The 24,726-nt window shown below is 40.9% G+C and overlaps 1 protein-coding gene and 1 long non-coding RNA gene across 2 annotated transcripts; one reads left to right on the plus strand and one right to left on the minus strand.

The window, feature by feature from the left end:
* The first annotated feature begins 3,192 nt into the window (after nucleotides 1–3,192).
* On the plus strand, nucleotides 3,193–24,482 carry LOC131228562 (proline iminopeptidase). The gene is made up of 11 exons (XM_058224315.1): nucleotides 3,193–3,323; nucleotides 5,922–6,124; nucleotides 6,442–6,540; nucleotides 6,629–6,739; nucleotides 6,819–6,881; nucleotides 7,281–7,374; nucleotides 9,437–9,537; nucleotides 12,316–12,417; nucleotides 20,523–20,636; nucleotides 23,074–23,148; nucleotides 24,083–24,482. Exons 1-11 carry the CDS (start codon nucleotides 3,218–3,220, stop codon nucleotides 24,191–24,193), a joined length of 1,179 nt encoding a protein of 392 aa, XP_058080298.1. The 5' UTR covers nucleotides 3,193–3,217; the 3' UTR covers nucleotides 24,194–24,482.
* LOC131228563 (uncharacterized) lies at nucleotides 7,389–7,986 on the minus strand. The gene is made up of 2 exons (XR_009163006.1): nucleotides 7,756–7,986; nucleotides 7,389–7,724 (listed from the first exon to the last, which is right to left on the minus strand). It is a non-coding gene; the product is annotated as an uncharacterized LOC131228563 (long non-coding RNA).
* Nucleotides 24,483–24,726: the final 244 nt, after the last annotated feature.

Consider the following 24,726-nt stretch of genomic DNA (forward strand, 5'->3'; position numbering starts at 1 on the left):
CCTACCCAAGCGGGCTCGGTCGGATAGATATATGCTCATATTTTTGTTATTACATTAGTCTATTATATTTTCAATACATATTATTTTTTGTACCAATGATTTTATTGGTTATATATGTAGTTATTTATCGTAAATAAGTTCATTTTTTCTAAACAAACAAGCTAAAATATAAGACAATCACTCCTTCAAAGTCGTATTGTGTATCACACAATCTATTTGGGAGAGAGAAATCCGGCGTATCTTGTTAGCTTGAAACATCAGAAATAACGTGGACCAATGAAATTCGACAGCATTGGAATTTCATGTGCCTTCAACACAGATGATCTACACTGACTTATAATTAATTTATAAGGAACTTATATATCGATCGGGCTCAGGTTGGATCGGGCAACCCAAGCCCAACCCAAGTTTTATTGGGTTGGTGTTTGTATGGCCCATATCTAAGACCAAACCCAATATATTCTGCCCAAGCCCAACCCAATGTCAGGTCTGTCATGGGTCGGTCGGGTTAAACCTGCCCACCTTTCAGCCCTAATAATTAGCCTGAGCTACTCGGCCTATGATAATTACCTATGGGACCCATCGAAATGTTCAAGTGAAATCCATTTCGTTCATAAGACTTGATCGTAGAAATCAGGCTCATCCAAAACTCAAGTGGGCCACACTGAGAACTGCGGGATACGACGCACACCATTAAAATCTTCTTGGGTCCTGCCAAAGTCTTGTGTAAAGCAGGAATTTCTTTTCTTTTTTTTTTCCTTCATCGGCCCTTTACTCACCTCATGAAAGGGTTTAGATGTCATATAAACATAACAGTGGGCCTAGAAGATTTCAACTGCGGAAGTCTCTGTTTCCATATTTGCCTACGGTGTGGCCCACTTGAGTTTTGTATCAGCGTGACTTCCAGATTATCTCCTAAAATGGCTGGCTCGGATTGGATGGGACATATACATCTTGGTGGGCCAGAGTAACTTGTGTTGCTCGCGCTGAGAGGAGAAGACACGTTTCGTTTCGTTGCAATAAATGGAGCATATTCATGCAATCTAGAGCGTTGGTTAATTCATTTAAGCATTCATTAGTTTTGTGTAACTCACCTGCCAGATTTTTACCCATCGCATCCGCACTTGGTCTTGCATGTGTGTTTTTTGTTAGCACGTGTGAAACACCACTCTTAAAAGTTTGCTTGCTGGGCTGGGCTCACATCATACAAGCTCGTGATATCAATGGGTCGGGCTGAGGTCTGTCCAAGCTCATCTCGCAAAGTGATTCCAAGACCCTAGTTCGGCCTGGCTCAATGTGTCCAATCACAAGATGACCATGCACAACATAAGCCTGAGTCTTACCGAAATACTTTGTTTTCAGTCATAAACAAATCATGTGTGTGTGTGTGTGTGTGTGTGTGTTGGGGGGGGGGGGGGGGCGGGCGTTATATGGTTATATGGTCTTATATGGTCTAGCTCATGGGAACTCCCCGTGAGGTCGAGCTGTGTGGGCCCCATCATGATGTATGTGGAACATCTACACTGTCAATCAGATGCACCATTCCATAGTGGGTCTAGGCATTAAAAATCAATTCAATCCGTGACTTGTTGGGCCACACCAGATGCAAAAGTTGAGAGGAGTTACCCTCCATTAAAACATTCATAATTATTTTTTGGGCCCACCGAGATGTGGTTCACAAATCCAGCCCATGTCCCACTTGTATGAGGAGTCCGACCAAGTTTCAGACGCATCCAAATTTCAGGTGGGCCCCACCAAGTGCTTTTTTTGGGACCACCAACATTCAACTTTTAAAACGTTGTCCAATAATAAAGATAGATGGTCGACCTACTTTAAAATATACTTAGCGTGGCGATATTGTCCAATAATGAAGATAGATGGTCCAACTACTTTAAAATATACTTAGCGTGGCTATAGCAATATGAAATCGAATTAACTCTCACCACATTAGGGCTGGAAACTCTCCATCCCAGTCCCACCAAATCCAGTTCTACTGGGATGTGGTAACGGTCCAAATTGTATATATAAAGCGATGGTCAAGATCATCCGGCCAGTGTATTTTTTTAATTCATCCGATTAGAATGATTTTCAAGCTATGGTCCATCCACAATGAGGTAGACCACTTGAACGGCCTGGACTGAACCACGTGTATGCGGCAGGTGTAACATGCGTAACCACCTTACCCAAATAGAACTTCGCTACGCCCCCACGGCCACGCACTTCTGCACCTGCACCATTACATGGTGCCGCACGTGGACGTGCGGTACATCTGAAGCGTTCATCAGGTTGGCCTTCAGACCTCAGTGTAGATGGCATGGCGCAGTAAGTCAGGTCATTTCAATGGATGGACGATAAGGGTACTGAAAAAGGTACAGACGGTGGGAGATCAATGTACACATGTGGCCCATACGATGAGTGGACGGACCTCAACTAATGCCCAGCTCATCGATATGTGAGGCCCACCTGATGCACAACTCGGATTTCCCACGTGCCATCTTGGAACGTGCGGTCGCGTATATCGGTGCATGTTGATTTACCAAAAACCCGTACAGGACCACACGACGTAGCGTCCAATGTTCGGAGATTTATCTTTTACAACCAGGTGTATTTGTAGGCTAAAAACAATCTAATTTCCAACCGTCCATTTCTAGCCCATCTACAATCCAAGCAGCCTCATTTTAAGTCCATAAGAACTAAACACCATGTCCCACCTGACTGAAGTCTCTGATCTCAAACACGTGTGTCCAGATGGGAAGGGGTTTACAAGCGTGTGGGCTTCAGCAAACATACATGCGCGTGTGAACTTTACCAAACAGTCCCGGACTTTGACTTCTAGGCCCAGTATTTGACCAGTTGGGCCCAGGCCAATGTTGAATGGCCCATCCCAGTATACCCGGCCCATTGGCCTGTTTCAGCCACGTTAGCCAAATGGACGGTTCAACACGGACGCAAGTAGTAATCATACACCATACACGTGTAGTTTAAAAACACTAGTTGGATCCGGTAATTCAAATTGTCTGTATGATGGGACCCGGCATAGACAGGATCCTTGGAAAGAAATTCTTCGATTGGACCATTTTAAACCGTACATGACTTTGATCTTTTGATCACTGGCCGGGTAGGGCCCACCGCTGATTAGGGCCTGGGCCCAGCCCATGGCCACCCTATAAAATCTGGACTCTCTACCCATACAAGAAGAGCAAAATAACTAATAAGAATGAGAGTTTCATTTGGAATTGACCGCTCTATTCCATTTCCTCTCCTCATTAATCCCACCAACAGAACCCCTTCTCTCTCTTTCCACCCATCTCTCTCCTTTTCAGGTACTTCTCTCTCTCTCTCTCTCTCTCTCTCTCTCTCTAGGTATTTTTCTTCTCTATCTCTCTGTAAAATTCCATTCCATAGCATAAATGATCTTCTGTAGAAGGCTGTTTTCTTTTTTAATGTTTCCATTGTGATTGAGGAATTTGCAATCTTTTTATTTCCATTCATGTTTCGAAATTGGGTTATTTTGGAATATTCTAATTGGGAATAATCACAAGGCGGGGATTCTGCTCGGTACGCTTGAAAGGTTGTTTCCCACTTGTGGTTTCTGTTGTTTCTGTGTCCTTTGATTTTTAAAGTATTCACAGATTAGAATTGCCTGGAAAGTTGAATTCTATGTTTGTGAAGGTTAGGTGGGTGTTTTGAATTCTTTGGTATTGCTTTATGCTGATGCGTCTTGGCATTCCATTTTGGAATTTTTGTGTATGGTTTGCCATTTGTAGAAGTTGTATGAGGTCCATCCAGGTCATGTTGGTGGTGGATGTTTATGGGGATGGAGACCATGGATGTGGCGGGGCCACTAATTTTGGTGATTGGACAATTCTGATAAAAAAATGTTATCAGTTTTGTCAATGTAGACCGCATCAGAGTCAAAATTTCTTGCACGCTTGATCACCGAACAGCCTGTGTTCGTGGCACTTAATGGTGCAGATTTGTTTGGGTCATCAATGGTTTAGATTTGTATCTTTGTATTGGTGGGTCATCTGACATAAAGAGTAGTCTAGCTGAATGACTCCCAACTCAACATAGTTTCCTTAAGTTGGATACTTGTAAGTTCTTTTAAGTTGTGACTTACCGGTAAGTCACTTACAACTTACAGGTTATCCTGTTTGGATGTAAGTTGTAAGTCACTTATAGGTAGATTGGTTTTTCTTTTTTTGGATAAGTTGTAAGTTTGTTATAGGTAAAAAGTTGTATATTCACACTAGGGAATCGTTCCAAAATGTTATAATCACATAAGAAATGTTGGTAACAAATATACCATTTTATTAAACCCATTTAAATGAATATTTAAGCCAATTCTTAGGCTAAATCAATCATCAAGTTGGTCATAAAAAAGGGCCCACGGAGAGGGACACATGGACAATCCAATCAATTGATCTGGACGTTTCTATCAAGTTCAGCCCATAATTAATGAACCACACACACACACACAAAAAAAAAAAAAAAGGTAATTACGTATGTGACATGTAGAACAGAGTTATTTTGGTGCACAATCTATGAAACTCAATGAAGTGTGTGCATCATAATAGCACACCTCTTCTACTTAAATACCATCTTTTCCATCATAACTGGTGTCAAGCCTATGGTTATTTTTTATGGAACCTCGATCCTTTTGAAATTGATGGACATATCATTTGAGATAATTTGTTGTGTAATTCTCTACTATGGTGTTTCCTCCTACATCCTTATTAAGTTTTGATTCTGGTCATCATCATTTAGGTGTCTCCTTGTTTCCATCTTTATTGGTTTCTTCTTCTTCTTCTTTTTTCTTTTTTGGTTGGAAGTGGTATTATGATATTCCAATATTAGTGCCTTTGTGGATTTGTGCCTGTGACATTATGTGCCGTTGTGCCATCATAACTTGGCAACCTACCATCTTTTTTTTTTAAAGGTTATTGTTGCGCAATACATCTGCAACAATAACCTACCAGCTATTGAACATCATCACTCGTTAGAATTTCCACTTTGCAAGCTCTAAATATATTTCTTAGTGGAGAACATCTCTTTTGTCTATCTATTAGAGCAAGGGTGTTGAGTGTGCTTGGCACTTATTGTTGGAGATACGCCCAAGAGTGCGTAGTGCATCCGTTTCTGTGTGTGCTAGAGTTACATACATCCATCAATGGGTTTTTTGAGTCATAGAGAGACAATTGAGATGTTTTGTGCATTTGCTATGAATACAAAGAACAGCCCTAATAAGGAGGGGAACTTTGATTAGGGTTAAAGGGAATGAAAGGAGGACGAATGGGAATCTTAAAGGACTTGGATTGAGATGGAGAGAAGCAAGGAATTCGAAAACGGTTAAGTAATGGTTTAAAATGGCCATAACGGCCCTGTAAGAGTCTGTTACAAGGCCGAAATAGTTTTTTTTTTTTTCAAAAAAATAAGGCATAATGGCCGTTATGGCCACCATTACTGTTATGGAATACCTTGGTGAGAAGGGATGTGAGGGCTTGTTCACTAAGGATAAAGCCTTGGAAATTATTGAGTAAACAGGACTCTAAAGCCAGACCAAATAGCTAGGACAAGGCTCTGATTATGATGACGGCCACAATGATAATGTGCACTGCATACGATCATTGCAGCCTCATCAAATCAAGCTTCTTAATGATGTCGGTACTCTTACCAATGTCAGGTGTGGATTATTATTTTTTCGTTAAACAAGCAAAATTTTTATCATGCTCTTTGTGGCTATATAACAAATTCTGAAATTAGATGATTCTTTTAAACTAATTTTTATATGGTATGTAGGATGAAACCCTTTTAGTATCTGCAAAAAACTTGATCTTAATTTGTTGAAATCCGTCATGTTTATTTTGAGGTTGCACATCAGCATCACATTCATTTTGGCTGATATGGAATGTGGTGTGCAGGAAGGAAAAAGCTCTTAGCATGTGCGCAAAGTCGTGGTCGTATCAGGGTTCAACATTCTAGGGCATCTATGGATTTGACAAAGGAATTTCCGACATTGAATAGAGATCTTTATCCAAATATAGAACCATACAGCTCAGGGTTTTTGAAGGTTTCAGATCTCCACACATTGTATTGGGAGCAGTCAGGGAATCCGAATGGGCATGTAAGTATGAATCTATTCCATTGGGTAACTAGAGGGTCCTTTCAATTAAACTAGTATGCTCATGTTGTTGATATCTTTCATTTTTAACATGCTTACAAATTTCTAGTTTGTCCTTTGTTATGGAATGATTGTGTTAACTAGAGAGGTATGCGCGCTCTTTTGCTTCAATCTGTAAACTTTTCATGTAGTGGAGTTACCTATGTCTTTCACGAGTCAATCCGAGTCTAAAAACCATGGTTATTATCCTCCTTCATAAAGCTCTCCAGAAACTTATGTCATGAAAATTTCAATTTGTGTTTTGTTTAATTTCTTGGCAGCCAGTAGTTTTTCTCCATGGAGGACCGGGAGGTGGAACATCACCTACTAATAGAAGATTCTTTGACCCTGAATTCTACCGTATCATCCTATTTGATCAGGTTCGCTGGCAGTTCTAGTTATGTGCTAGATTGTCGACTACGTACTACCTCTCCATGAAGTTTGTTTATGAAAGATAGTCTTTTCCAGCGAGGTGCAGGTAGGAGCACTCCACATGCGTGTTTGGAGGAAAACACAACATGGGACCTGGTTGACGACATTGAAAAGCTAAGAGAGCATTTGGACATTCAAGAATGGCAGGTTAAAACTTCCGTATTTGTTTCATGGGGATTCCTACTGGCTCTAGTTCTAACTGTTTCTCTTTCTAGGAATAATGCAGGTGTTTGGTGGGTCATGGGGGAGCACGCTTTCCCTTGCATACAGCCAAACACATCCCGACAAGGTGAGCAACAATTTCTTTCTTGCTATTCGAACATGAATTCAATGCGCCCAAGTAAGCACGGAGAGTTGGTGCACATATGATCTCCTGCTATTTAAAGACCGCAAGTAGGAACCAATAAGCATTTCATCTTTGCATTTTTAAAAGCCCAGTTTGAATGCGTGTTAGTATTCCCACTTGTTATTGTTGGATGGTGGGGGTTATGTGGGCACAGACTCTCCATGCATATTGAGCACATGCGTTCCTTTCCCTTATACTTTTAATCGCCTTATTGTTGTCACTGCTGCTTTTGAAAGCTCCCTTTGACAGAATATCATCCTCCCTTTTGTAAGTCATTTTCCATATGATCGGTTACAACTTACAACGAATCATTGACATTCTTTCCTTGAATGATTTTTGAAGGTTACTGGCATGGTTCTTAGAGGCATTTTTCTGTTACGGAAGAAGGAACTTGATTGGTTTTATGAGGGTGGTGCAGCTGCAATTTTCCCAGATGGTATGTTCTCTATGTTTTTCAGTGTATGGATGGTATGTTTTTGCTATTGCTCCTCTCAAGAGTAGGATTTTGAAAGTCTCCCTACATAGTTGCATGATCCTTCTAATCAAGTGCCACTCCCACTTCAAATTGCACTTTGGACTCATGCCCCTCCACTTCCAATTTGTTTATACCTGTTATCATTTTAAAACAGATGCTTCCCTGCTCCTTCACCCAAATAAGTTGCCACTTTGCTTTACGCTTCCTGCAATGCCAATGTGACATGTAGGTGCTAGATCTAGTTTGTTCATAAGGTGGCCCACCGTGTATGCAACGTGGCGAAAATCAGGTGGGCTGGGTCATCAGGTGAGCTGCCCCATCCGTTGTTGATCATTTTTTTACCATCATTTTTTTCAGAAACATGTTTCTGTGAAACAATCAGGAACACCCTAAACCATTCACGGTAGGGGTTACCGAAGAGAAATGAACAAATTCTTTGTTTTTTTTTTTTTTATACTTTGATTCCATAAGAGCCAATCACCCATCCAATATTGAATGACTTAACACTCAGATCCCATCACGAGTCTGGATGCAAAAGTCTCTTCAGTCCTTTAACCTGCTTACCAGATTGGATTGATTGGTGAGGCCTCCCTGATGACTGGCTTGGAACTTACACATACTTGCCAAATTGGCATGTCTGAGGACTGGGAGAGTTGGATTTTGGATCCTACTCTCACCAGTAGGTGTTGTGTTTTTGTCATGGTCCGGGATTTTACGTTGGGTGATCAAAGTTTAATTTCGGCCTGTTGAAGAAATGTTTGTTAGATATGACATTGTTTCACATCATGTGTCTTCAAATTACTGTCAAGAAATGCCAAAGAAACAAATATACTATCTCAAAGTATTTCGTTGTAGCAGTTCACTGCAGTGTTGGCAAAATGCCATACGGAAAAAGACTGTCTGTTAAATGTTTGCGTAATTTGGTTTTGATCCTTACAAAAGCGGTCAAAGAAATGGAAACACCACAAATTCAGAGAACAAAAGGTTCAGGTTTAATCTGGTTTTGATTAAAAAGAATGACATGAAGGGAAGATGGCTATATATGCATTTATACGTCTTTACATACTATATATAAACATTAAAGGAATTATATGATATGTAGCCTGCATATTTGCACAGTATGCATGAGTTTTCAGTTCTGATGAGTTGGGCCAATGGTTTGCCAGTCGAGACCATTGGCCTGTTGTGTCCTACCATGGATGGGCTATGCTTTAGAAATCTCCTCAATAGGATTACTTAACATTTGATTTTTGGCCTGCAGATGGACTGTTAAGAAGTGAAATACAATGACGGTCCACATTCAACTATAGAAATTCTTAACAATGGTTGTTGGGATCTTCTAATGTGGCAGATTTTTGGGGCATTGTCGTCCATGGTGGGACTCAACTAATTGATGGTCTAGATGGTTGAACCATGGACCCACTTTCCATAACATGCATGCTATGCAATTATGTGGGCCACATCATATTATTCCTCTAAATAAGATTAAAAAAATATAACTTTAATTTAAACAGGTAGAATTTGTATGTGCACAAGTAATTACTAATAATACACATGTAATTCAATTATTGAGTTAACACCATTCTTTCTCTTTCAAATCTTTCCTTTGCCAGTAATTCTTATATAATTCGATCCCTCTCCACTAAATTTTCCTGCTCTCCACTCAGTTCTATCAATAAATGATGATACTAATCCATCCTTAAATTACCATCAAAAGCTTTTATGCCTTGAAAGCAATAAGTTTAGTTCGGTTTACCTAACAATGAGTTTTCTGTGATCTTCTGAAATATATGGAGTTTCAACCATTAAAGAAATTGTATGAACTCTTTTTTCATAAAATGCAGAGTTTAAAACAGCGTTATACTAACCATTGCAATCCAACAACAAGGGATTCCTGAAGCCATTTCTTGTCCAGTTTATATCTGTTTAGTGACTCACTCCTTATAAGTTTTTATGATTGGAGTTGTAAAGCGATTTATGCCATTTCACATATATATATATATTTTTTCCATTTGATGTCCAGCTTGGGAGTCGTTTCGAGATTTTATTCCAGAAAATGAGAGGGGCAATTTCATTAGTGCCTACAGTAAGAGGCTGAATAATAGCAAGGATCTCGAAACACAGGTAAGAATTTCCCATTTGGCTCTGGAACTCGGGAAGTTCTTGTAGTTGGAGAGATGGTTTAGCTCTTCAACTGCATTCTTTTCCAGAGTCTTCTTATATGCTGTGATTATATATGAACTTATTGCTACAGGTATCAAGCATTGTGCATTTATGATTGACCATGAACTCTAGGTTCAATAATCATAGGAAGCTTCACATTTTTGTCCGTTGCATAACATGAACTTTGATGGCTTGATGGCTGATTTACAAGGGACATTGCTCAAAGTTCTATGGTGTTAAGGAATATACCTTAAGCTCACTACTAAGGGGAAATAGTGAGAAGCTGCAACAAGTACTACCTCACGAGCCAATGTTGTGCATTGGTGTGAGATACAGTCTGTTCTAATAGTGTGTGTGTTTGAACAGGCATGTGGGAATGAGATACAGGCTTTTCTGCGACAGTGTATATGTTGGAACAGTCACATGGGTACAAGATACAGGTTGTTCCTCGGGCTGGTCTAAAAGTGTATATGTCGTAACCCTGAATCCATGCCTGTCTGATCATCTGGTGGGCCAAATGTACAAAAAAATATGGATCCTTAAAAAAGAATTGATCAATGTCCACATACAATGTTTGCTACATGTGATGTATGGATAAACCTGATTTATGGGCCATAGCACATGCCTGTGGCTGCCTCAGTCCCACCTGATGAACCTCCACACATGCCAAGTGGGCACTTGGGGCACTCTTGCAAGTAGCTTATAGAGCTTCAACTGGGTTTTGGTCAACCTAAACCCGATTGACTCAACCTGAGTTCGGATTCCGATTGGGTTCAGGTTGAGCAAATGCAGGTCAGGTTGGGAATAACCTCATGTATTTGGGCCCGGGTTGGGTAAGATTGAGTCGGGCTGGGTTGAGTATAGAGGACTTTGGATTGGGTTTGGGTTTGGCACCTCGGGTTGGAAATTGAGTAATGCAAACCCCGAAAGGGGAAGCAAATAGATCAAAGAAAAGAAGAAAGAAATTGTGGGAAAGGGCCCAACAATCCTCTAGCCGAATGCTAGACACTGTGAATGCAAGACTATGAGCAAGCTCAATAGTCCTCTAATCTTGAACTAGAGATCACTTCCCCCCCTTCAACAACTACCGTAGAAATACGAGAATTACTCAAAGAAAATATCAATCAACTTGTCTTATTCCATAGGGCATAGACCTTTTTTTATAGTCAGTCCTTACAATCTGCAATAAGAACTATGGAATCTAAAAATAAAACTCTTAGCTAGCAAAGATTTGAAAAATAGGAAACTACCTAAGTAAGAAATCACTTAAATAAGAATAATAGAAGATTACTTCTTGCCTAATATAAAGATATCAGAGGAAATTACCTGATGTAGAGATTTAAAAGAAATAGAAAGTGAGGATATCTCCTAACGTAGAGATTTGCCTAAAAATGGAAAGTGGGTCATTTCTTGTGCACTTGTGCAAAACGTGCACATGTGGGATGTGGGGCGATTGCATCATTGGGTCAGGTCGGGTTGTGTGTTGGGTCCTCTTGAGACCAGTTTGGGCTCAGGTTGATCCTCAACCCGACCCGACCCAACCCACCCGAATTGCACCCTTACTAGCTTAACTTCTCTCTGATCACTATACGATGACTCACCTCAAACTTAGCAAAGTGAGTGCAAAACCAAAAGTCAAGTGAAGGGCTTCCCATTGACATGAAGCCTAAGTGCAGACTTCCCTTACCACCATTGAATGTGTAACACTAGAATCAATATCTTGTCTCCCGATGTTTTCCGATAAGGAAGGACTGGTATTTCTTATCTGTTATATGTGCAAATTTCAAAGCAGTTCAAGGAGTTTCGAAACCTGGAAAGAGAAACATACAAGAATGACCAGAACCGACCGAATGAGCCAAGCGAGAAACAAGGGAAGAGGGATTTCACCATTGCCAGTGCAACAAAGAGAGATAACACAATCGCTACAATCAAAGCAGAGCAATAGAAACATACACGACTTCCATAGCAAAAACCCGCATGGGGAATACCTCACCGCAGTGCTACACCAAACGTGGGGACTACCTAACCTCCTCAGTGAGACACAAAGCTTTAGTTACTCCTTTCTACAATTGCATTCCTTAGAACACTCCCATAGACCAAGGCTAAAGTAAGAAATTTGTAAAATATGAAGTGTGATATAGTTCACCTTATTTCTCATTTTCCTTGAGTAAGAGATTACCTCCCATTGTCTAATAGTCATTACAGCTTGTTGCATCAAGTCAAAGGTACATGGTAGTGGACTCGTGATTGTATACAGTATTGTCTTCTTGGTTCTTACACTTATAGTTGAATAATTGCACTTATAAATACCAAATTGATCAAGGAAAAAATTAACTCGAGCATTAAGCAGGATTATTTGTAGTTGTATTCTCTATGGGTACATATCGATTAAGGTTTTACTGCTTGCCTTCCACTTGTATGAAGATAATATCCTTCACATTTTCAAAATGCCTTCAAAGAGCTTCTTCATGTGCACTTTGCAAGCAAAGGTGTATACTGACAAGCTTCTCCCCTGCTCATTATTTAAGGCTTCCTCTTTTTTTCTTTTTTGCTTTCCCTTTATCTCCTACCTCTGTTCATTTATCACATTCTTCACAAGGTCTGTGAAGTATGTATATGACCTAGTGAACTATGAACATTAAAAGGGAATGCTCAATGCTGTCATGTAGCACTTGAGTGACTTGATTTTATGTTTCCTTTGTAGCTTTCTACTGAACTTGACTACCTTATTTCATTCAGTATGCAGCTGCTAAAACATGGACTAAGTGGGAAATGTCTACAGCACATCTTCATCCAAATGAGGACAATATCAAAAAAGGGGATGATGATGCCTTTTCATTAGTAAGCTATTTTTCGTGCTTGAAGCTCTCTTCTTCTTTTTTCACTCTTTCTTAGTTGTTGGTTAATTCGTGCTGAACATAGCCACCCTTGCAGCTATATTAGTTGAACTTGATATAAAACATTAACAATCAACTATGGAATGTGGTCTGTCTATATGGTCATGTATTGCTTATATAGTTTGAGAAGTGTTTTTGACGCAGGACAGCCCTAATTATGATGCATGCTCATGGAGATAATTAAACAGCGGAAATAAAAGGAATAAATGATCTAAAATTCTAACAATAATCATCATAACTGAGAAAATCATAAAGGAAACATGCAATGGAGCGGGCCATCACTACAACCATGGAGTATGGAATTCAATTACTACTTAGGTTGGATCCGGCGAGGGATGAGACCTCCCGATCTTGCATGGTCACACCCAATCGATCAATGAAGATCACTAGTCCGAAGAACCAAGAAGTTTCTCGGATTAGGGATTTGAGAATTTGGGGATTTAGGGTTTAGATCGGTTCTCAAGATTTTGATCGAAGAGGAATTAGCCAAAACAAAAAAATAGAAGAAAGAAAGTTATTACCTTGAGGAAGTTGGAGGGGCACAAGAAGAAATTAGAAGAAGAAGATCAAGGGGAGAGAAGAAGCACCATTAGAGAGAAGAGAGGAAGGAGGCAACCAAAGGGTTTGCTTTTCATTCATCAATAGTTGAAATTCGTGTTTAGGGCTTTACCCCACTTAAATAAGCACATAAAGACATAAAATTACTAAAATACCCCTAGGATAAGCAAATAAAGATATAAGATTACTAAAAGACCGCTAACTAAGTCAAAAAACGTGCAAATAACATAAGTATGGGAAAGTTTGGGCGCTCGGTCCTCTTTCTCCAATCTTCCTTCACATGTGTCTTCCCTAAGTGGGGTCTTCTATATGTCCAATCACATGTGAAAGGTCTTCAGCTCCTCAATATTCGCCTATCCACAAGGACGGCACTTGTGGTTGGCGCTTTCTTCGTTGGTACACCTTGAATGCACCTGTGTCCGCATCAATTCCCCTCGGGTGAGAAAAACTCGACCCCGACGAGTTGAAACTTTTGTAACGCTCAAGTAGATCTGGATCAATACCCTGCAATGCGTCGCCCGACAGCCACGTAGATTCAGACGATGGTTTGTTCTTCCACTTGACAAGATACCTTTGGAAACCCCCATCTCTCGTGGATACTATCTCGTCATCCAAGATATCCTCAATTGCTTCTTTATGGGTAATGGGTGGAGGAGGGGGTGGAAGGGGTTGGGTAGCAAACTCAGAAAAAGGCCATGAAAGGGATGATGTATCAACAATGGGAGTATGGGCACGGACTAGATCTTCCACATTAAAAGTTGGATTAATGCTCATTTCAGATGGAAGGTCAACCCGATACGCGTTGGACCCAACCTTTTGTAATATCTGGAATGGTCCAGCACTACGCGCTTGTAATTTCTTTGCAGATCCTTGAGAGAATCGCTCTGGCCTTATTCGCACCATTACATAGTCTCCTTCTTGAAATTCTTGCACTCTACGATGAGAATCAGCTAAAACTTTATAATCATCATTGCTCTTATTTAACCGCTGTCTAATATGTGTATGCAAATCATGAATATGGCGTGCGAATGCATCGGCTGACTCAGAAGACCTTTGGGTAACAGACATAGGTAAGAGATCTATGGGCATTCTAGGTTTATAACCACTGACAAATACAAAAGGACTCAACCATGTAGATCTAATACCTGACCCATTATAAGCAAGTTCAGTTGGTAAAATTAGGTCCCAAGTCTTAACATGTTCACCCACTAGACAACGTAGAAGATTTCCAAGGCTACGGTTTACCACTTCGTTTGACCATCTGTTTGTGGGTGGTAAGCAGTAGAAAATTGCAAATGAGTTCCCATAATGTGCCACAGTTGTCTTCCAAAAATAGCTAGTAAATCGAACATCACGATCAGACACTATGGTTTTAGGTAACCCATGGAGACGCACCACACCATCAAAAAAGAGACGAGCAACATGAGACGCATCTGAAGTCTTCGAACATGGGAGGAAATGCGCCATTTTAGAAAAACGGTCCACAACGACAAAAACGGAATCGTGCTTTTTTATAGTCTTGGGAAGCCCGAGCACGAAGTCCATACTAATGTCCTGCCACGGAGCATGTGGCACTGGCAATGGCGTGTACAGCCCGGTATTTTGCTTTCTTTGCTTTGCCAGCTGACATGTTCGACACTGCCCTAAAACTTTGGCTACGTCTCGCTTGAGGCTTGGCCAATAGAAACGATCTTCCACGAGGGCAATGGTCTTATCACGACCAAAATAGCCAGCTATCCCTCCTGAATGAAGCTCCCAGATGAGGAATTCACGAAGGGACATACGGGGAATACAAAGTCTGTCTCCCTTGAAAAGAAAACCATCTTTAAGAACATATTCACCCATAATATGCTGGTCACTAGAGAGCGACGCGTAAGTACCCCCAAAATCAGGACATATGGGGTATTCATCTTTTAATTGCTCAAATCCGACTACCTCTACACTCAAAGAGTTGAGCAACGCCACTCTCCTACTAAGGGCATCCGCTGGTTTGTTTTCAACCCCGGCCTTGTGTTTCAAAACAAACGAATATTCCTGAAGAAACGCTACCCACTTGGCATGCCTTGGGTTGAGTTTCTTCTGAGAATGCAAATATCTCAAAGCCTCATGGTCAGAAAACAAAACGAATTCTTGCGGTAGGAGGTAGTGTCGCCAATGTCTCAGGGATTGCACTACCGCATAAAATTCTTTGTCGTAAGTGGAGTATTTTTGTTTTGCCTCATTCAGTTTTTCACTGAAATAGGCCACTGGGTGTCCTTCTTGACTCAACACTCCACCTATACCGACACCAGACGCATCGCACGCTACTACAAAGACTGTAGAAAAGTCAGGTAGACGCATGACAGGGGCTTCCACCATCTTGCCCTTAATTTCTTTAAAAGCCTTGACGGCGGCTTTAGACCACACGAACTCTCCCTTTTTCATGCACTCAGTAATGGGAGCCATGATCGTGCTAAAACCCCTAATGAACCGACGATAAAAAGTTGTTAGGCCGTGAAAACTTCGCACCTCATGAATGTTCCTTGGTTATGGCCACTCATGTTTGTCCCCGACTTTTTCAGGGTCTGCACTAATCCCTTCAGATGACACTATAAATCCTAAGAACACAACTTGGTTAGACATGAATGCACATTTCTTAAGATTAGCGTACAACTTTTCCTTCTTAAGGACACTACAGACCTTCTTTAAATGTTCAAGGTGTGATTCTTTAGTGGTACTATAAATAAGAATATCGTCAAAGTACACCACTAGGAATTTTTCCATGAACGGCCTCAAAGCTTGGGTCATCACCCGCATGAAAGTACTGGGTGCGTTAGTCAAGCCGAAGGGCATGACCAACCACTCATACAACCCATCTTTCGTCTTAAACGCCGTCTTCCACTCATCTCCTGGGCGTATACGAATTTGGTGATATCCACTCTTGAGGTCTATCTTAGAGAATATAGTGGACCTGGCCATCATATCAAGCATATCATCAAGTCTAGGTATAGAGAACCTATACTTGACAGTAATTTTGTTTATGGCACGGCTGTCCACACACATGCGCCACGCGCCGTCTTTCTTTGGCGTCAACAATGCAGGGCACACGGGCTCATACTCTCTTGGATGAAACCCTTTTGCAGAAGCTCATCAACTTGCTTCTTCAACTCTGCATGCGCTGCAGGGTTCATCCTGTGGTGAGGAAGGTTCGGTAGAGTAGACCCTGGGACAAGATCAATGGCATGTTGTATGTCCCTCATAGGTGGCAACTCATTCGGTAAGTCTTCAGGAAATACATCACTGTATTCCTTCAGGACCGAGATCACCTCACAGGGCAACTCTGATGGAACCTCAGGTGTAATTTCTCTAGCCACAAGGGCATACACCATAGAATCCTCCTTAGCCTCTTTTTCAAACTCTCTTGCGCTGATTATATGTAAAGACTTAGGTTTGGATTTCCCCATTTCTCTAGGCTCACTTGCCTTCTCATCCTTCTTCTTTCCTAGTGTATTCTCAGGTGGCATGGGATTAAGTTTGATCTTTTTACCATTATAAATAAAAGTACACGCATTCGAACGGCCAAAGATCGTGACATCATTATCGAATAGCTACGGTCTACCTAGGATAACATGCCCCACATCCATAGGTAAAACATCACACCACAGGGACTCTTTGTATGACCCAAACTCGATGGGGACTAGACATTGCTGGGTGACAGGTAGGGATGTCTTGTCAACCCAAGAAACTTTATACGGGTCTGGATGAGGTGTGGATTTCAGTTTTAAGCGATCTAAGGTGCTCGTGGAAATCACATTCTGACAACTTCCACTGTCCACTATCACCTTACAATTCTTTTCACCACACTTGGCAATAGTGTAGAAGATAGTGCTTCGACGCCAGTCAGCACTACTTCTAGACTGAGCTAACACACGCCTGACTACTGCAAGCGTTGCTTCTCCATCCACTTCTTCATCAGTAAGTCCTCCTTCAGGGTGATACTCTTCAACTTCATAATCACCCTGGTCATCTCCACCCTCGTGGGATTTGCCTATAACTAAGGCTCTCCCACGGCTCTTCGTAGGACACTGATTAGACATGTGGCCAAGGTTGCCACACTCATAGCACCTCACTTGGCTCATGTTACTAGGACCGGCACCAAGAACCCCTTTGCCCTTGTCCTCCCTAGGCCTAGGCGGAATGGTCCCCTGTGCCCTAGGTTGATTACCAATATTAGGTCTAGTTCCTTGGGAACTAGATCTAGTATTGGAGTCTCGGGACTCAAAACGACGAACGACAGGAGCCTTCAGATACTGCTCTAACTCCTGCACGACTTGATATGCTTCATCTAAGTCCGTTAAGGGCCGAGTGATAAGCTCGCGCTGAAGATCCGTACAAAGGCCCGTCTTAAAACGCGAGAGCGTTACTAGAGGGTCTTCTCGGATATCACATCGCATCACATACTCTTCAAATTTAGCGATGTAGTCAGCGGCAGACATTGACCCTTGGCGTAAGGATTGCCATTGGTCAAGGAGCTTCTGACGGTATGAGAGAGGAAGGTACTTCTCCTTCAACTTCTCTTTCATCTCATACCAATGTGTGATAGGGGCTCTACCAACTCTCTCTACCCTACGCTCGGTGTTGGTCCAGAAGAGCTTGGCTTGACCCACAAGCTTCATCTTAGCAAACCGCATTTGACGGTTTTCTGACATGCCATACCACTCAAAGTAGTGGTCCATGTCAGCAACCCAGTCAAGGAATGCCTTGGGATCCAAGCGTCCATCAAAACTCGGGGCCTCAACTCTCACACTCTTCATCGCACGCTCATCTGGATCATAACGGTCTTGATGACCACATGTGGTTCGTGTCTCTCGCACCACACCACGACCGTTACCACGATCTCTATCCTCACTACCACCACGTATGGCAGCACGTTCTTCAATGATTTCTTCCACTTGGGAGTGCGCATCTTCCCCTACAGCGGGGTTTTCCTTTTGGGACGCCTCTAGTTGCTCCACCTTAGTCATGGTGGTGGTAATTTGGTTCTCAAGGCGGGCAAACTCACGCCTTTAACTCGCTTCTAGGGCGGTTATCTTTTGTATCAATTGAGCAAGTTGCTCAGATAACTGCTCGTTATTCATGGTAGGTTGAAGTCCGAAACCTCTACCTCTTCTCGTGGGCATACAATGAAGACTTGAACCAAACTCTACCTAACTAGACTACCAGGTGTTATGACTTTCAAGATGAATGCGATGAATGCAAAACTACTATGAACTGACACAATTAAGTTGAAACAGGAAACAACTCAAATCTGAAAGTTTTCCAGATTAGAAACTTTCTAAAATTGGAAAGTTTCGAAAATTGAAAACTTTCTAAACTTGAAACTTTTCCAAGTTAAACCTAAAAATCAAAACCCTAATTTGATAACTCGATCTAGACAAAAACCATGCAAGCCTAGGCTTTGATACCAAATTTGACGCAGGACAGTCCTAATCATGATGCATGCTCATGGAGATAATTAAACAGTGGAAATAAAAGGAATAAATGATCTAAAATTCTAACAATAATCATCATAACTGAGAAAATCATAAAGGAAACATGCAATGGAGCGGGCCATCACTACAACCATGGAGTATGGAATTCAATTACTACTTAGGTTGGATCCGGCGAGGGATGAGACCTCCCGATCTTGCATGGTCACACCCAATCGATCAATGAAGATCACTAGTCCGAAGAACCAAGAAGTTTCTCGGATTAGAGATTTGAGAATTTGGGGATTTAGGGTTTAGATCGGTTCTCAAGATTTTGATCGAAGAGGAATTAGCCAAAACAAAAAAAATAGAAGAAAGAAAGTTATTACCTTGAGGAAGTTGGAGGGGCACAAGAAGAAATTAGAAGAAGAAGATCAAGGGGAGAGAAGAAGCACCATTAGAGAGAAGAGAGGAAGGAGGCAACCAAAGGGTTTGCTTTTCATTCATCAATAGTTGAAATTCGTGTTTAGGGCTTTACCCCACTTAAATAAGCACATAAAGACATAAAATTACTAAAATACCCCTAGGATAAGCAAATAAAGATATAAGATTACTAAAAGACGGCTAACTAAGTCAAAAAACGTGCAAATAACATAAGTATGGGAAAGTTTGGGCGCTCGGTCCTCTTTCTCCAATCTTCCTTCACATGTGTCTTCCCTAAGTGGGGTCTTCTATATGTCCAATCACATGTGAAAGGTCTTCAGCTCCTCAATATTCGCCTATCCACAAGGACGGCACTTGTGGTTGGCGCTTTCTTCGTTGGTACACCTTGAATGCACCTGTGTCCGCATCAGTTTTCTTCCTATATCAGATTTCTTTGGGTCTTTTCTAGGCAACTTACTGTAGATATGGTAGATTTGAATGTATATTAACCACTGGGAAATGTTTGAATGTTAAATTTACGTTTCTGTTTATTTATGCCCTCATAACCTATGAAAATTCTTTTTGTTTTTTTTCACAATCATTGGCCTGGTGCTAATAATTTGTTTTTTTTTTTAAATCTTCTGCATCTTCTGACCATGGTTACAATTTAGTAGAAACATAAAGGTAGGATCCCGCCATGCTATTACTATTGATACTTTCTTGTGTAGATAAATCATCATCATCTAAACCTTATCCCAGTTAATTAGGGTCTGCCACATGAATCCTGTTGGGCCACACCTTCAGTTAGACCATAGATCATCAAATTTTTTCTTACTACTTTCATCTATTTCCTTTTGTGCCTTCCCCTTTCTGGCGTGGTTCTGGTCCCCGTTGCAGATGACCGAACCGTCTAACTTTGCTTTCCCTCATCTTATTATCTATTGGTGCTATTCCTAATTTCCCTCAAATGCATTCATTTCTAATTCTATCCTTCTTGGTCTTGCCACCCATCCATCTCAACATCTTCATGTCAGCTACACTCTTCCTATGAACATGTTCGTTAACTGCCCAACATTCTGCCCCATAAAGCATGGCTGGTCTTGTAGCTAACCCATAAAATTTCCCTTTCAGTTTGAGTGGTACTCTTGTTGTTACTAAAATTGCACTCCATATACCCTTCTTTCTTTTCTTTTTTTTTGAAAAGTTACTCTGTATACTCTTAGTCAGAGTAAATTTTAAATCCTTTAGATTCTAAAGCACCCCTCCATAAATCTAGCTTTGTGTTTACGCCCTCCTTCATCTTGTCAATCAAACTATGTCATTTGTAAACAACATACAATATGGGATCTCTTCCTGCAAATGCAGAGGAGAAGGGGATAAAAAACTAAGATGCATTCAAAAGAGGAACTTTACTAGATTAAACTTTGAGTATGTAGACCAACTGGGGGAGTCTGTCCATCAATGTTATTTCTAGAATTCGTTGTTCACTATTTTTTTTTTTTTTTTTTTGTATAAGCATATGGTGACGGAAGCTATTTGCTGAGATGAAGACTTCTTTGCGTTGAAACCTCCCTTTTGAGTGATTAAAATGGTCACTGTTAACAATGTTTGCAATATGCAGGCATTTGCACGGATTGAAAACCATTACTTTGTGAATAAGGGATTTCTGCCCTCAGATTCATTCCTGTTGGACAATATTGAAAAGATACGGCATATTCAAACAGTAATCGTGCAGGTAAATCATCTACTTGCTTGAGCCATTCATTGGGATATGGTAGCATGTGATATGAGAAATGCTTAAGCAATCTGTGCCAGGAGAGATTGAAGCAATGAATCTCAGTACACATGTTGGTCTACTCGTCAGGTGGGCAGCATATGGACTGTGAATATAGGCTGTTAGTGTATGCTTTCTAACTGTTCATTTTCCTCAGACAAGTTTGGCCTGGAATTTTCAAATTTGGCTCCACCTAATGATTGGTCCAGATCTCACAAATGTGTGCCATAATTCACCTCTTCAATCTCTCCTTGCACTCATCTCCATAGCATTCCTCCATTTGACATATTCCATGTGAAATTTCCCTCGATAATTCACATAACTAGAGGCTAGTCCTCAGTTGTCTATATCAACTGCAAGTTTGAGCTTGCACCAACTTCCTCATTTGGGCAGTTTGTTGCTTGACGACTTATTTCAGAACTTGTAATTACAAAGAAGATATAATAAACTTCATATATAGTATCTTTCGAATAGCAGCAGCAGGCAGGCATAGTAGCAGCAGCAGCAGCAGACACTATTATAATAAATAAAAGTAGTACCATTATCATGCTTTCCAAGACTCGGACAAGTCCAAGTCAACTTGGATTTGGTTTGGACCCGATACAGGTTGATTACACAACTCTTAAAACCCAAGGCTGACTCAGGTTGACTTGGACGAGTCCCAAACTTGGGAGATACGGCCAAGCCAACCTGAGCAACTCATTTATTGAAATGGCAGAGTCGGGCAAACCAACCCGAGCGACTTGTTTGCCCGAGAATTTGTACAATGTACTCATGTTTTTATTTATGGCAAGTGGGCTGCTGTGATTTGGCAATCCTAAATGGTGTCATTGCACGCCCCCCTGTGGATAGGCTATGCCTCAATATTCTCTCAATAAGACAAACTGACCTTTCAATTTGTGGCCTACAAATAGACGGTTAAGAAGAGAGAAATAACAACAATGAACATTCAACAGAAAAATGTCCTAGTATAGGCCTTTGGATTCTTCCAATTTGGTAATCTTTTTGGGGCATGCTCCATCCAAGATGCAAATCAACAGAACATGGTCTATATTACCGAACAATGGGCCCCATAAAATTGGAAATTGGGACCAGGGCCGCTCCCAACTTGGCCGGTGCAACTCAACTTAGGACCAGACAGGCTGTCCAAGTTGCCAATTCTTAAAACCATGACTATCATAGTACTACAAAGAATTCAAATTTAGCCTCTCCAAAAAAAAATATAATAATAATAATAATAATAACAATAAATAAAAGAAAAGAAAAGAAACTTCACATGCATTGTTCTTTTCAAGTTTCCATTTTTTATCTTTTTCTTTTTGCTTATGGTGCGATGATAAACGTTTCAAATTCATAGACATTTTTTCCTGAGGCCGGATCAAATACAAATATTTCTAGGATAAGCTTAATGTACAAATCGAAGTGTGGGCCCCATTGTGTGTCTTAATGACATCCAATCTGTCCATCACGTATGCCTCCTAATGTTCTCCTTGGATCCCAAAAATACGGACTACCCAAAACTCAGGTGGACCACACCATGTAAAATCATAGTAAGACATCTAAAATCACATGGTGTGGCCCACCTGAATTTTGGAATGGCCTTATTATTTGGGTCTCCATTCATCTCTTTTGGATGCATCTTCTGAGTGGATTATTTGGCATATACAAAACACAGTGGAACCTACATACAATCTGGAAGGTTTTAATGGTGGCCATCCCCATCTCAACTGTCCCATGTGGTATGGTCCACCTGAGTTTTTGATCGATACATTTTTGGGTACCAAGGGCAACATTTGCGATCAAACATGCCCCACAAACAATTTGGAAGGTTTTTAATGGTGGGCGTCCCCATCCCAACTGTTCCATGTGGTGTGGCCCACCCAAGATTTTGATTAGATCAATTTTTGGGTACCAAGGACAACGTTAGCAACCGAACATGATGGGCAGTTTGGATGTCATTAAAACATCATGGTAGCCCTCACACATCGATTAGTATGTTAAGGTTATCCTAGAAATGTTTGTAGCCTCACACATCGATTTGTACGCTAAAAATTTGTATTGTATCCAGCCTCCTTTTGCTTTCTTAGACCTCATCATTTCAATATCCATACTCACCAATGTTTTAAAAATCAAACTAGAGGCTGAGCTATTGAAGCAGACATCTCAGTCCAATCAGGTTCACTTGCCAGTTTGGACCAGACCAAATGGTGCCACCATCAAGATCTGATATCAATATTAACCTTTAGCTTCCAGGCCAAACTGGTTCAATGGATGCATTAGTTGAAGGAAGCATGTTTTTGTAAGATGCCATTGTGTAGCTTGACATTAAATGCAGTTTGAGAAAAATCAATGTCCAAGTTTGATTGCAGCTCATTTTGTATCTTGAACAACTACACAGGGAAGATATGATATGTGCTGCCCAATGATGTCGGCATGGGATCTTCACAGAGCATGGCCAGAGGCAGAATTAAAGGTCAGATTGCTATTTGATCTCTTCCTATAGGTTTTTCATTCAAAGCCCCTAGCTTTTGGAAAGTGTGTCGTACATGCCAACTGTTGGTGCAAGTTGCAGCATGCCATACATGCCAGTTGGCATGTATAGTGACTGTTGCTTGGCTATTTTCCTCTTTTGGCACTGTGTTAAATAACACTGCCACATGGAATATCTTCTCCTGCTGGAGCCTTGTGGCACATGCATGCTGTATGGTTTTGCCACATCGAAACGTCGTTACATGCATGCTTTTGCCAAGACGATACTGTTTTGGAAGTGCCGTGCTTTTAGAAACTGACAATGCACGTCTACGTTATTACATTTTCCTATATTGGTGTCCTTGGGATATTATACTTTCCACATTTCTGAGTTCCCTTTCAGAGAGTCCTGTAAATCACCATCAACATTTGGGTTCCACGTGTTAAATATTTTATTGACCAGCCGGCCATTTGATCAGATCAGAGGGTTGGGAATTTGTTTCATTTTTTAAAATCTTTTAAGATGATATTAGAGAAACCATGGGGGCTGTTTGGGTGCGCCCCACCAAGAATGAGAGTGAGGTGGACTGTGGCCCCAGACACATCTTGCCAAGGCAGTGCCATTTGGAGCATCCACAAAATGCAGATGAAGGGATGCACTAAATGAGACTGTCTGCAAAACTGCCCCAAAATGATAATGCAATGATAAGAGGTAGGACCCATTATCTCACTTGAGGCAATGGATGCATGTGTCCGCGTGCATTTGTAGGATGCTCTGGACAGGCAGCCCTTAATCAACTGCTCTACCATCCACTGAAGAGTAATCACATTTGCTCCATATTCAAATATACATTTAAATTCTATATATATTTTTTAATAGCATAGCCAAAATACACAATAAGACAGGCACTGATACATCCTTAACATGTCTGAAACAGATCGTCCAGGATGCGGGCCATTCCGCAAATGAACCTGGGATTGCTACTGAGCTAGTGGCAGCCAATGAGAAGCACAAGAACATTTTGAAAGCAAATGGGGTAATTACATGAGTAGCCGTGGGCTTCAAGTTCTTGCAACTTCAAACTGCTGGATTGTCTGAATGTAAAAGAATCAAAAGCAATATAGGAGCCCATCTTGTCCAGTTCAATGTATATCTGATATTCAGATTTCAGAATAAAGGAGGGAAATTTACAATGATTAATAACCCATTGAGCTTGTAAGATTCAGGTGTTGTTCTCAGGTTACAAGTTGGATTTCAGCTTCTTAGTCTTTCCAAAAGAAATTTCAAAATGTTATGTTTGGATATTGATGTGGTACTAAAATGTTTTTGCTTTTGGATGATGTCTTCCCATCATTTTATCATAGCATGCAAAAGACAGCACAATTTCTTTTGGAGAATTCCATGGTAGAAGACGTCAAGTCTGCAATAATTACAATTTCCTCTTCTACCATGTAGGAAGGAAGCGGATTGCATCCTGCCCCCACCTGGACGGTAATAGGCCCAGGTAGGGTCTCTGTGGAGTCCACCGTGATGTATGGGTTTTATCCATGCTGTTTATCCATTTTGGAAGATCATTTGATC

Source organism: Magnolia sinica, chromosome 16 (assembly GCF_029962835.1).
Source record: "Magnolia sinica isolate HGM2019 chromosome 16, MsV1, whole genome shotgun sequence".
In the NCBI taxonomy this organism is placed as follows: domain Eukaryota; kingdom Viridiplantae; phylum Streptophyta; class Magnoliopsida; order Magnoliales; family Magnoliaceae; genus Magnolia; species Magnolia sinica.